At 43.4% G+C, this 13,760-nt stretch overlaps 1 protein-coding gene across 2 annotated transcripts in view; it reads right to left on the bottom strand.

Annotated features, from left to right (window-relative positions):
• LOC309560897 (class I histocompatibility antigen, F10 alpha chain-like) overlaps window positions 1–13,760 on the bottom strand; it is a 401,810-nt gene that overhangs the window by 111,823 nt on the left and 276,227 nt on the right. The window contains exon 1 of one of the 2 annotated variants that reach the window (XM_082264585.1): window positions 9,466–9,596. The exons of the other annotated variant lie outside the window; for it this stretch is intronic. Within the exon in view, the coding sequence (XP_082120711.1) occupies window positions 9,466–9,538 (73 nt within the window). The 5' untranslated portion in view covers window positions 9,539–9,596. Of the gene's footprint in view, window positions 1–9,465; window positions 9,597–13,760 lie in introns of those variants that run through there. 2 annotated transcript variants of the gene reach the window in all.

The raw sequence follows: 13,760 nt of genomic DNA on the forward strand, positions 1-13,760 counted from the left end.
GGCACAATTCCACCCGACTCTTCATGGGTCCCTTGCTGATATTATCTGTATGAACATCAGATGTATGTACTGGGAATCATTTCTTCTTATTTAAAGTTTGTATTATTTCCATGCTGGTGTGTATCTATATACTTATGGTAATGTTATATACTGGTGTGTATCTATATACTTATGGTAATGTTATATGCTGGTTGCTGGAGTTTCTCGGCTCCCAATTACTTTGATTACATTTTTAGTTGATTTCCTAGGAAGGGAATCCCCTCTGATCACAGAGGCCCGGCCATCTTTCCTATCAAACCCATTCTTCCACATAGAGAGGGTTCTCTTTCTCTTATTTACCTACAAGTCTCGCTCCATATCCTGTCTGGGGGGGACATTTCTCACACCCCCCAAAAGAGGGCGACAGATAGAAAATATTTATTTTGCTGTATATGGCCTCATTTACTGGTGGGTACTTTATATTGCAGCACTGCCAACATAACTGCAGAATTACAGAAAAAACCTTTCAGAAGAGTCCAAGGAAATCTCAGAGTCACCATACACGTTACAATCTGATCATACAATCTTTGTACAATCAACTTTATATTTACCAAAACTATGTATTCTAAGCATCTGCCTAATCTATCAAATTCATTTGTATCCAATCAGGCAGGCCCTTACACTATATTTTATGGTTTTTGGTGAATTTCAAACAGATTGTACAATCAGATTATAACATGTGTGGGGTGTATAAAACATGTGTGTGCCCGAGAAAAGTAAAAAAAACAATTCAGTACTTTATATGTTTACATAGGCAATGCTTTAAAAGCCCCGACAGGTCATCAGTTTAGTGTTATGCAGGAGCTTTGATGTGAGAAATATTGATCTCACTCTGGATTGCGTGGTGATATATAACACACTGCATGCGGTTTTGTATGGGTGGGGGGTGGGGGGGGGGGGGTTTAAAAGATTTTTTTATGTGCCCTTTTAAATGTTTAAATCAGTTTTTTTCTGTTATTGTATAATTGTATTCTTAATTTTATTTTATTTTTCTACACAATTTTTATTGCTATCACATAGGAGACCAATAGCCCCCTATGTGGTAGCATATAGGTGACACATTGAAAGCTGACGGTCGTCTTTACTAAAGTGCAAACACGCTCTACCAGCCGGCAGTGTGCAAATATACACATAGCTGCAGCAAGGTTAAACATCCAATTCAGATTTTAACAGCCCCCCCCCCCCCACCACCACTCATCCAGACACCCTAAGGCAACTACCTAAGCTGCATTATGCGGGGTCGGCGCTTGCTCCCAGATGTACACAGAATCTATTTGTTACACTTCTCTCTTTACTGATTGTGTTCTCTCTTCTTCATGTAATAGGTAACTTTCCTCCTCTACATAGAGTGCACAGCGCCACCTGCTGGAGAGTCTTTGTTATAACAGTCCAGGGATTTCCAGGAAACATCATGACTTCCATCACCCAGCTGAGCACAGAGAAGTCTTATACTGCCACCTACTGCTCTAATGTAGTACTGTTACGGGTTCTGGATACATAAAGACTTATATTAGCTGGATATATATCCAGTTCATGCAGTGCCTTCTCATCGCAGGGATTGGCTGTTGTCTGGACTGCTGGCTTAGACTGTCAAATCCAACAAACCAAAAATTATTTTGTTTTTAAAATATAAATTGTTCATATGAAACGTTCTATTAACCTTTAGTTAACCCTTGTAATACCTAATAAACACCTTATTTGTCTTTCTCTTTATTAAATTGCCCCTTACCAGTTCTTATCAGATGTAGTGGCGGTCTTATGTTTCTTGTTTACTTTATTTTCAACTGGTGATCTAGCCAGTAAGTCTGTTATTTTCCAACTTCCTTTAAGAGATCAAACTGTCCAGCAAAAACAGCAGTTACAGGAATGAGACAACCATTTACCACTTACAATGATCAGCTTTTATTTATTTATGTAAAACCTTTATCCCAAAAGACCACATAGAACCTGGAAGGAGGATCAAGGGAAGATGGAAGTGTCTGGGACTGGTGACAGTGCAGAGCTGGGGGGTGCATTATGGTATAACCCACCTAGGGGCCCTTTTTACTACCACTTTAAAAGCCCTCCCCTCCCCCTCCCATAGGAGGAAGAAGAGATTTATGCTGATTTATTCTGCAGCAGGACAACAACCCCAAACATACAGCCAATGTCATTAAGAACTATCTTCAGTGTAAAGAAGAACAAGGAGTCCTGGAAGTGATGGTTTGGCCCCCACAGAGCCCTGATCTCAGTATTATGGAGTCTGTCTGAGATTACATGAAGAGACAGAAGGATTTGAGGCAGCCGGCATCCACAGAAGATCTGTGCTTAGTTCTCCAAGATGTTTGGAACAACCGACCTCCCGAGTTCCTTCAAAAACTGTGTGCAAGTTTCCCCAGAAAAATTGATGCTGTTTTGGAGGTAAATGGAGATCACACCAAATATTGATTGGATTTGGATTTCTCTTTTATTCATTTACTTTACATTTTGTTAATTGATAAAAATGAAAAAATTAACTGTTACTAATTGTAATTTAAAAAAAGTAATAAACATGTTATATTTGCTCTGTGCTATGGTTTTGCACAGAGCGGCCCCAAACCGCCTATTTTAAGGTCCCCCCACTAGCAATCTTGGCTCCTCCTCTTTATGTGCCCCAATAGGAAGCCACTTGCTATGGGTGCACACGGTGCATGCTCAATCCCAAGCAGTATGTGTCTATGGAGCCGCGCTATCCACCCCCTCCCTAAACACTTACCTAACTCATGTCACTGCTCCAGTGCTGACCCAGCTGCAGTACTGCGCCTCTCACTTCCTGGTATCACAGGAGACACTAAGGATCGGCTCACATATATGCGGTGCCGCACATCGCATGTGATTTGCACAGGAATCGCACTGCATTGCTGTACAAATCACATGTGATATCTGTGTAGTACGCTTTGAGCCATTCATTTGTAAGGCTTAAATCACAAAACATCTGCACAAAAAAGGTGCAGGATCCTTTTTATTCTCCACATTGGAATCAGATCATATGAGTGTTCACTGTAAGTATAGGAGACAAAGAAGGGGCGTAGGCCTAGCGCATTATCCTCAAATCATGTTTTATTAAATGGTATAAAACGGAGGTGAATGTACTCACAAACCAACGCTTGCATCATAGCTTAGACATAACATCATCTGCTTAGGTCCATATACCTAAAGTCACAATGCCCATACACATTGGCTAACGCGTTTCGAGGTTACCCTCTTCTTCAGAGCCTTGCCTAGATCAGCCTTTTTCAACCAGGGTGCCCTGAGGTTTCTTCAGGGGTGCCTTGGCAAAACGCCTAAAAATTACCCAAAAATTGTATACAAGCCGGCGTGTGGATGAAGGCGGCCGTTTTAGTTTCACAAAGTCACAGATTTTCATTGCGCACCATTACATCCTTCTACCTGCCGGCATCCTGCCGACCAATGGCATCATCAGATGATAAGGAGGATTCCAGTCACCTGCAGAGCATCCTTGTTTGACCCTCCCCCGCCCCTCTCCCTCAGTGTTGGGTTCTCATTAGCTGAGTGATGGAGAAATACGAAGTTTACAGAAGTATATTTACTTTGAAAGAAAACTCCCCTCTAATGTTGGGGGTCCTACTTGGATTTGTGGAAGTTGCTGCATTATGTAAAACTATTAGAATAGCTTTTACATTTTAGAATGGGCGCCTCGAGACTCCATAATAATTAAAGTGAACCTTGACTGAAAAAAGGGTGAGAAACGCGGATCTAGATGACTATTGGTAAAGCTGAGGGACTCTTCTGGTCCCATTCCGTGCCTCTCAGCCTGGTGGTCACTTTGCAGATCCTCCTCTCATGTCTGAGTGTAATGGAACGCTCACACACTTATAAGGAAGTATGGATGTCCCCTGCGTTCCAGATCAGATTCCCACAGGAGACATCCATACTTCCTTATAAGTGTGTGAGCGTTCCATTACACTCAGACATGAGAGGAGGATCTGCAAAGGGACAGCACCAGGCTGAGAGGCACGGAATCGGACCATAAGAGTCCCTCAGCTTTACCAATAATCATCCAGACAAGGCTCTGAAGAAGAGGGTAACCTCGAAACGCGTTAGCCGATGTATCTATGAGCATTGTGAATTTATGTATATGGACCTAAGCAGATGATGTTATATTTAAGCTATGATGCAAGCATTGGTTTGTGAGTACATTCACCTCCGTTTTATACCATTTAATAAAATATGTTTTGAGGATAATGCGCTAGGCCTACGCCCCTTCTTTGTCTCCTATTCTTACAGTCATATCGGACATCCCCAGACTTTTGAGGGCAGCGAGGAGCACATTATCCACATGCAGTAATATGTCAGGATAGGAGTCTGACACCACGTTGGGACTTATCGCACAGCGCAGGAGAGTGAATATAGTGATATATGGGTGGTCATACCTATAAAATCCAATTCTCTCCATCGCACTCAGTTTTGTGAACCGTTTTGGGGTGTGGATAACATTGATAACCGCTGCAGTTTGCATGAACGCCGTGCGATTTCAGTGTGGTGCGGGAAACGCACATTATTCACTGCGTTTTCCTCACCGAATATATGTAAACCAAGCCTAAGGGTAGTGGGAGCCATAGACTCCTCCTACTGTCAGCCCCAAATTCATGTCCCTTTCTACAACAGGGACACAGATCTGTCACCCCAACCAACATTTGTGGGGTGGAGGAATGTCAGAATTTCTTAGACACTCCCTATGAATTCCCCTGATTGTGTCTTTATCTCAGAGGGGAAGAATATAAAAAAAGAATACATACAAAATAAATATAAAAAGGTTAGATCAGAGTTTGAGGATAATGTCAGAGTCAAAATATTTTAGGAAGGATTAAAAGAGAAGAATGGGATCATACTTACCTAGGTGGATGCAACATCGGTCCCCCGCCAGCTCTAAGGCTGAGAACTGAGCGATCAAACACCACCGATCACTAAGTTCTCAAAGATCCCTGAACAGAAAGTTGGTGACTGTCAGTCATTGGCTCTCTGCTCTGCTCTCCCCCTTCCCCCCACTGCACTCATTGGAGCGCTGGGCTGTGGAGGGGGTGGAAGTGGGTGTCGGTCCAGGCATGTGGGCGGATCCTGACCATATGATCACGATCTTTCCTGAGCCTGGACTGGCTCTGTGACGTCAGCCAATAGCGGACTTCAGCCCGCTGTCTGCTGAGAACAATCTGCATTCCTGTGATCCATAGGAGAAGTAAAGCCAAATAAACTTTAGCTGTACTTCTCCTTTAATAAAGTGTTTAGTGTCAGTGTCAGTATTCTTAGATAGGATAAGAAGTAAAATCCGCACTACTTATTGGTCCCTTCTATAGTTACAAACAACAAATAAAATACATTTTTGTGGTATCGCCATGAACATCAGAAGTAGGGAAATGTATTTTTGGGTTTTCCTTGTGGTGGTCATGGGAACAGCAAGAAATATACAGTTAGAGTTAGAAAACATGTTTTTTTTTTACTATTTTGGGTCGGTTCTCCTTTGATAATACACATGAGTGAATAAACGCAGCATTTGTAGCTGTGTAGATTATTTAGGGATCTGGACACAGGTACATTGTTCCTTATGGGACGATCCCCACAGCTGCATAAAGAGCCGGAATACGGCCATAAGATTAGAAACATAAAAAGAACATTTTAAGTCTGAATGCAGTAATTTCCATATATACTGTGCATGTGTATACACACATATATATCACCGTATACACACATATATATCACTGTATACACACATATATATCACCGTATACACACATATATATCTCCGTATACACACATATATATCCCCGTATACACACATATATATCACCGTATACACACATATATATCCCCATATACACACATATATATCCCCATATACACACATATATATCACCGTATACACACATATATATATCCCCGTATACATACATATATATATCCCCGTATACACACATATATATCCCCATATACACACATATATATATCACCGTATACACACATATATATCCCCATATACACACATATATATCCCCATATACACACATATATATCACCGTATACACACATATATATCCCCGTATACACACATATATATCACCGTATACACACATATATATCACCGTATACACACACACATATCACCGTATACACACATATACATCACCGTATACACACATATATATCACCGTATACACACACACATATCACCGTATACACACATATATATCCCCGTATACACACATATATATATCACCGTATACACACACATATATCACCGTATACCCACATATATATCCCCGTATACACACATGTATATCCCCGTATACACACATGTATATCCCCGTATACACACATGTATATCCCCGTATACACACATGTATATCACCGTATACACACATATATATCCCCGTATACACACATATATATCACCGTATACACACATATATATCCCCGTATACACACATATATATCCCCGTATACACACATATATATCACCGTATACACACATATATATCACCGTATACACACATGTATATCACCGTATACACACATATATATCACCGTATACACACATATATATATCCCCGTATACACACATATATATCCCCGTATACACACATATATATCCCCGTATACACACATATATATCCCCGTATACACACATATATATCCCCGTATACACACATATATATCACCGTATACACACATATATATCCCCGTATACACACATATATATATCCCCGTATACACACATATATATCACCGTATACACACACATTGAGACACCGGCAGCTGGAAGAAGATGAAGAATTCTATGTGTGTAAATGTGAGGTCTTTATGGGAAAAAAATTGTTTTTTATTCAGAATCTTTCTGCCAGAACGATCCTGCGTATTATCATCAATAAATTAACCACTTCTGGACTGGAAGATTTTCCCCCTTAATGACCAGGCCATATTTTGCGATTTGGCACTGCATTATTTTAACTGACAATTGCGCAGTCATGCGATGCTGTACCTAAAAAAAATAGACGTCCTTTTTTTTCCCCACAAATAGAGATTTTTTATAGTATTTGATCACCTGTGCGATTTTTATTTTTTGTGCTATAAACAAAAAAAGACCGACAATTCTGAAAAAAAAAAAAATCTATATATTTTTCACATTCTGCTATATAACATTCCCAAAACAAAAATTTTAAAATCAAAATTTTTAACATTTTAGGCCAATTTGTTTTCTGCTACCTATTTTTGGTAAACAAATAAAAATCGCAATAAGCGTATTTTGATTGGTTTGCGCTAAAGTTATTGCGTCTACTAACTACGGGAAAGATTTATGTAATTTTTATTGTGTTTTTACTAATAATGGCGGCAATCTGCGATTTTTTTGCGGGACTGTGACATTGCAATGGACAGATCGGACCTCTGACATTTTTGACAATTTTAGAGGTACCAGTGACATTACTACAGTAATCAGTGCTAAAAATATGCACTGTTACTGTAATAATGATACTGGCAGGGAAGGGGTTAACATTGTGGGTGATCAGGGGGTTAAATGTAAGCCTAGGGGAGTTATTCTAACTGTGGGGGGGGCGTGGCTTCTGAAATGACCATAGAGACCTGTGATCCTATATAGAAGGATCACAGGCGCTCTGTGATCATTCCAGGGAGAAGAACAGTCAGCTGTGTTTACAACATCCGACCGTTCTTCTCTCTCAGCAGGGAACGATCGCGGGTGTCAGGCAGCAATCGGAGCTGCCTGACCTGTGCATCGGCTTCCCCGCTGCCGACTTGGGGTGGGAGCACCCCGCCGGTGGCGCACGCTCACCCCCTAGCTCACATCTCTCGACCGATGTAGCACTATGTCAGTTTGCCTGGGAGAGCCACAATGCTGCAGTAAATACACGGCGTGTGGTCGGCACAAGTTTTATTAAAGGTTCAGCATTTAAAAAAACAAACATGTTATACTTACCTGCTCTGTGTAATGTTTTTGCACAGAGCAGCCCCGATCGTCTTCTTCTTGGGTCCCCCACAGGCACTTCTGGCTCCTCCCACTTTGACCAGTACCCCAATAGCAAGCAGCTTACTATGGGGGCACTGGTGCATGCTCGCTCCCGAGCCCTGCTCTGTGCATCTATAATACACATAGAGCTGCGGCTCGGCCCCACCCCCACTCTCTCCTCATTTGCAGACTGGCTGTGATTGGCTGCCATTGGCTCCCACTGCCATCTAAGCCAATGAGAGGGAGTCTTGGGACAGCTAAGGCTCTCATGCACATCGCTGGATTGAGATGGGGCTCAGCTGATTATTGGGGGCTGCGGTTGGAGCAGCACACAGGTGCATAGAATACATGAAGGTAAAAAACTTCCGCCTTTACAACCACTTTAACCGCTTCTGGATGTCCCGCTGCAGTTTTACTGTGGCAGGAAGACCCTCCTGCATGAACCGATGTAGGTCTACGTCGGTCGCGTGCATGCAGCTAGGGCGCCCTCCCACCCCTACTCGTCAGGGGGGACTCTGATGCAGGCGGCTCCGATTGCCGTCTGACACCCACGATCGCTCCCCGCAAAAAGAGAAGGACAGTCAGCTGTTGCAAACACAGCCGACCATTCTTCTCTCTGGAATGATCACAGAGCTCCTTCTATATAGGATCACAGGTCTCTATGATCATTTCAGAAGCCCATCCCCCATACAGTTAGAATCACTCCCTAGGCACACATTTACCCCTTGATCACCCACAATGTTAACCCCTTCCCTGCCGGTGTCATTATTACAGTAACAAACATATTTTTAGCACTGATTACTGTAGTAATGTCACTGGTCCCCATAAAAGTGTCAAAAATGTCAGTTAGGGGTCCGATCTGTCCGACGCAATATCGCAGTCCCGCTAAAAAATCGCAGATCGCCGCCATTACTAGTAAAAAAAAAACCAATAAAAATGACATAAATCTTTCCCGTAGTTAGTAAACGCAATAACTTTTGCGCAAACCAATCAATATACGCTTTTTGCGATTTTTTTTACCAAAAATATGTAGCAGAAAACAAATTGGCCTAAAATGGTAAAACGTTTTGATTTTTAAGTTTTTTTCTGGGAATTTTATATATCAGAATGTGAAAAATATTGTTTTGTTTTTTCTAAATTGTCGCTATTTTTTCTTTTTAATTAAAAATCGCACAGGAGATGAAATGTATTGTCAGCTGATACATTGTAATGTCTTCTGACCCCCCGACCTCTCCGTCCATCATCAGCTCCGTACACAAGATCAATAAAGATCCTTCAGAGCCTGGAGAGCCGTATTGTCATCTTCACACAGACAGGACATGGTTGTCACTTCCACAATACTTCTACCTTTATCACTAAACATTGATTTCTACCATTCTATACATCCCCCCTCCCCCACTGACAAGATGTCATCTATATTGTCCTCTACTTACCACACTCCACCCCTGACACCCCCAGAATAATCAGGATGAGGGGGGTCATCATCTTCATCCTCCCCGCTCTCATCTATAGAGACCCCAAAACACGACACCTTCCACTTCACCCAGCTCAGGACACTCTGTGTACAGGAAGGCGGAGCTCTGTGCTGATTGGAGGAGACTTCCTCTCTATCCAATAGGAAAATTATTACATAGAGGATCAGCAGTTACCGGGCAGAATAACAGAACGAAGGTTGGAGATGAGAAGCCACAAAGTGAAAGTGAAATCTGGAGACATTCCACCAATAGAATTCTAGGAATCCCCCAAATCCCCCCAATCATCTCCTAATACCGGGCATGGGAGAGATCCACAGGAAATCCCAGAGACCAATCACAGGAGGGATCTCTACTTATTGATCTACAGAGAACCCTCCGCACCATTCTACACCAGAGAAGGAGCTTACAATCTAATGACCCCCCACTGACATACAGACACACTCAGGACAATGCTGGGAAATGGGGGTCACCTATTAGTGCCCATTACCAGGATGGGAGTGGCTAGTAATATAAGTGTATAAACAATCAATTACATTTGTATCCAATCAGAAAGAAGGTAAAGCCCTGTACACATGATCAGAAAATTGTAGAAAAAATAGCGATTTCAAAGCGATCGTACGATAATCTGATTGTTAGTACAAAGCTTTCATCCAAAATTATCTGAAGGGACAAACAGGAAAATGTTTCTCGTACGATATCAGAGCGAACGATTCTCATTTAATCAGTAGAGTTTTCATCGGAAAATACAATTCTGTACATTACATCACTTCTGCTGTATGAGAATTTCCATAACTTTAGTATCCTCTTCATTTTCAATATAAAGACCGGTGTTCATCGGACCCATGAAAATTCCGGACCCTCGTCACTTCCTGTCACATACGTCATGGAATAGCTGAGCAGCTTAGCAGTGCGCATGCTCAGAGCTCCGGAGGGTAGGGAATTTTCACGGAACACCGGGACCTGGGAGCCCCTCCCCCTCCTCCATTGAGGTGTCCACTGGGGTAAGTGGTACAGACCAGTAGGTTCAGGTGTGGGGCTACTAAGAAAGTGGGGTGCAGAGGTCACAGGGCCATGGCTCAATATTTTTTTTTGGGGGGGGGGGGGCGGCAAACATCCCTGGCCCCTTCACTCACACTACAACCTCCCTTCCCCCGCTGGATATGCACAGGATCAAGTCTGTCCCCGGTTTTGTCCCCGGATTCAGGGCCAGATTAATGTAGAAAGGCTGACTGAGAAACAGCCTGGTGTGCCCAGCGCTTTCTGTATTATGTAGTCCTGTGCCCAACGCTCTGTGTATTATACAGTCCTGTGCCCAGCGCTCTGTGTATTATGTAGTCTTGTGCCCAGCGCTCTGTGTATTATGTAGTTCTTTGCCCAGCGCTCTGTGTATTATGCAGTCCTGTGCCCAGCGCTTTGTGTATTATGTAGTCCTGTGCCCAGCGCTCTGTGTATTATGCAGTCCTGTACCCAGCGCTCTGTGTATTATGCAGTCTTGTGCCCAGCGCTCTGTGTATTATGCAGTCCTGTACCCAGCGCTCTGTGTATTATGCAGTCTTGTGCCCAGCGCTTTGTGTATTATGTAGTCCTGTGCCCAGCGCTCTGTGTATTATGCAGTCCTGTACCCAGCGCTCTGTGTATTATGCAGTCCTGTGCCCAGCGCTCTGTGTATTATGTAGTCCTGTGCCCAGCGCTCTGTGTATTATGCAGTCTTGTGCCCAGCGCTTTGTGTATTATGTAGTCCTGTGCCCAGCGCTCTGTGTATTATGCAGTCCTGTACCCAGCGCTCTGTGTATTATGCAGTCTTGTGCCCAGCGCTCTGTGTATTATGCAGTCCTGTACCCAGCGCTCTGTGTATTATGCAGTCTTGTGCCCAGCGCTTTGTGTATTATGTAGTCCTGTGCCCAGCGCTCTGTGTATTATGCAGTCCTGTACCCAGCGCTCTGTGTATTATGCAGTCCTGTGCCCAGCGCTCTGTGTATTATGCAGTCCTGTACCCAGCGCTCTGTGTATTATGTAGTCCTGTGCCCAGCGCTCTGTGTATTATGCAGTCTTGTGCCCAGCGCTTTGTGTATTATGTAGTCCTGTGCCCAGCGCTCTGTGTATTATGCAGTCCTGTACCCAGTGCTCTGTGTATTATGCAGTCCTGTACCCAGCGCTCTGTGTATTATGCAGTCCTGTGCCCAGCACTCTGTGTATTATGTCCCCGGATTTCTTTTTAAAGATCTAGTCACCTCACACTATCACCCTCCCCCTTCCCCCGCGGGAGATGGACAGGAAGGCAGCGATTGGTGGCCTCACCTTTGGAGGTCGATGAGGAGGTGGTGCTGGATCCGGGGGTGGGGTTACTGAGAGCTTAACTGCTTACTGACCACCCACCACATATATACTGCGGCAGGCTGGCTCAGCTGCACAAATTGCCGTACCTGTATGGCGATTCGCAGGAGTCATCCTGAGGGCCCGCCCCCATTATCCAGTGGGGAAGCTGATTCACGGGGGCCAGCAGCTGCGATCGCTCCCCATGGAGAGAGAACGGCGGTCTGTTGTAAACACAGCAGATCGTTGTTCTCTCTGGAATCAATAAAGAGCTCCTGTGTTCCTCCTATTTAGGATCACAGGTCCCTGTGTTGATTCCACAAGCCCATCCCCCTCACAGATAGAAAACACCCCCCTAGGCTCACACTTAACCCTTTGATCGCCCCTGATGTTAACCCCATTCCCTGCCAGTGTCATTATTACAGTAACAATGCATATTTTTAGCACTGATTACTGTAGTAATGTCACTGGTCCCCCCAAACGTGTCAAAAATGTCAGTTAGAGGTCCGATCTGTCCGCCGCAATGTCGCAGTCCTGCCAAAAATCGCAGATCGCCGCCATTACTAGTAAAAAATCTTTCCCCTAGTTGTAAATGCGATAACTTTTGTGCAAACCAATCAAAATACTCTTATTGGGATTTTTTTTTTATAAAAAATATGTAGCAGAATACAAATTGGCCTAAAACTAGGAAAAAATTTGATTTTTAAATTTTTTTGGGAAATGTTTAATAGCAGAAAGTGAAAAATATTGTTTTTTTTTTTTTTCAGAATTGTCGCTCTTTTTTTGTTTAAAGCGCAAAAGATAAAAATCGCACAGGGGATGAAATACCACAAAAAAAACCTCCATTTGTTGGATAAAAAGGACTTCAATTTTATTTGGGTACAGCGTTGCACGACCGCGCAATTGTAAAGTAACGCAGTGCCGAATCGCAAAAAATGGCCTGGTCATTAAGGGGGGAAATCCTTCCGGTCTAGAAGGGGTTAAGGGGTCCATGGCATCAGGTGAGGAGACACCCGATTGGGCGTGGGGGTGAAACTCTTTAGTAGCAGTCGGTGGTGGAAGATTTCCTATACTGTGATTATTGTGTGTGAGATTTACCTTCACTTGTGGCACAAGAACTGGATTGGTGTTTTTTGGACACTGAGGCCCCTTTCACACAGGCGGTGCACCCGGCGGGGTCCTTTCTGCTCAGCGGGGGATCGATCCGCCAATCCCCACTGAGCAGGCGGATGACAGCAGAGACGGAGCTGTCAGATCCCCACTGTCCTCTATGGGGAGATCGGAAGATAATGGACCGCCTGTCTGTTCTCATCCGATCCGATCCGCCAGACAGATGGAAAATAGGTCTTCTATCCGTCCGGATTTCACAGACAGGATCGGATCGGAGAGCAGCGGGTGTCAGCTGACATGTCACCACTGACACTCGCTGTCCCATAGGGGTGCATTGAGCATCCAATCAAGTCCGCTTGAAAAACTGACAGGCGGATCGGATCGTCCCTGTGAAAGAGGCCTTACAATCTGATTGGATGATGTATGGGACTGTTCTCATGTTTTTTTTTTTTTTTTTTAATTACAACCTAGATGGATGATGGATGCTGGGATTGTTATCACATTTTTTACTTTTTTCTGCACATGATTTATGATGAGTGTAAATTTATGAGCTTTGTATAAATGCAGATTTGATCCCACATCTGATAATTGTATTAGGAAGATCTTCACTATTAGTCGGTATTCTGTACATACATTGTAATCAGACTTCATGTAGACGGGACGGATGAAAACCTCTCCTGAACGCTGGAAGATGACAGCTAGTAACCGACGGTTATAAACGTCTGTTTTGTCGCGTTTAGCGGTGTTTGCGTTTTAGAAGCGTTTTCACATTATAAAATGGTGAGAAATGTTTCCCCATTGAGAACGCCGATAAACAGAACACTTATCAA

Source organism: Pelophylax lessonae (genome assembly GCF_965119305.1).
Source record: "Pelophylax lessonae genome assembly, chromosome: 7".
NCBI lineage: Eukaryota > Metazoa > Chordata > Amphibia > Anura > Ranidae > Pelophylax > Pelophylax lessonae.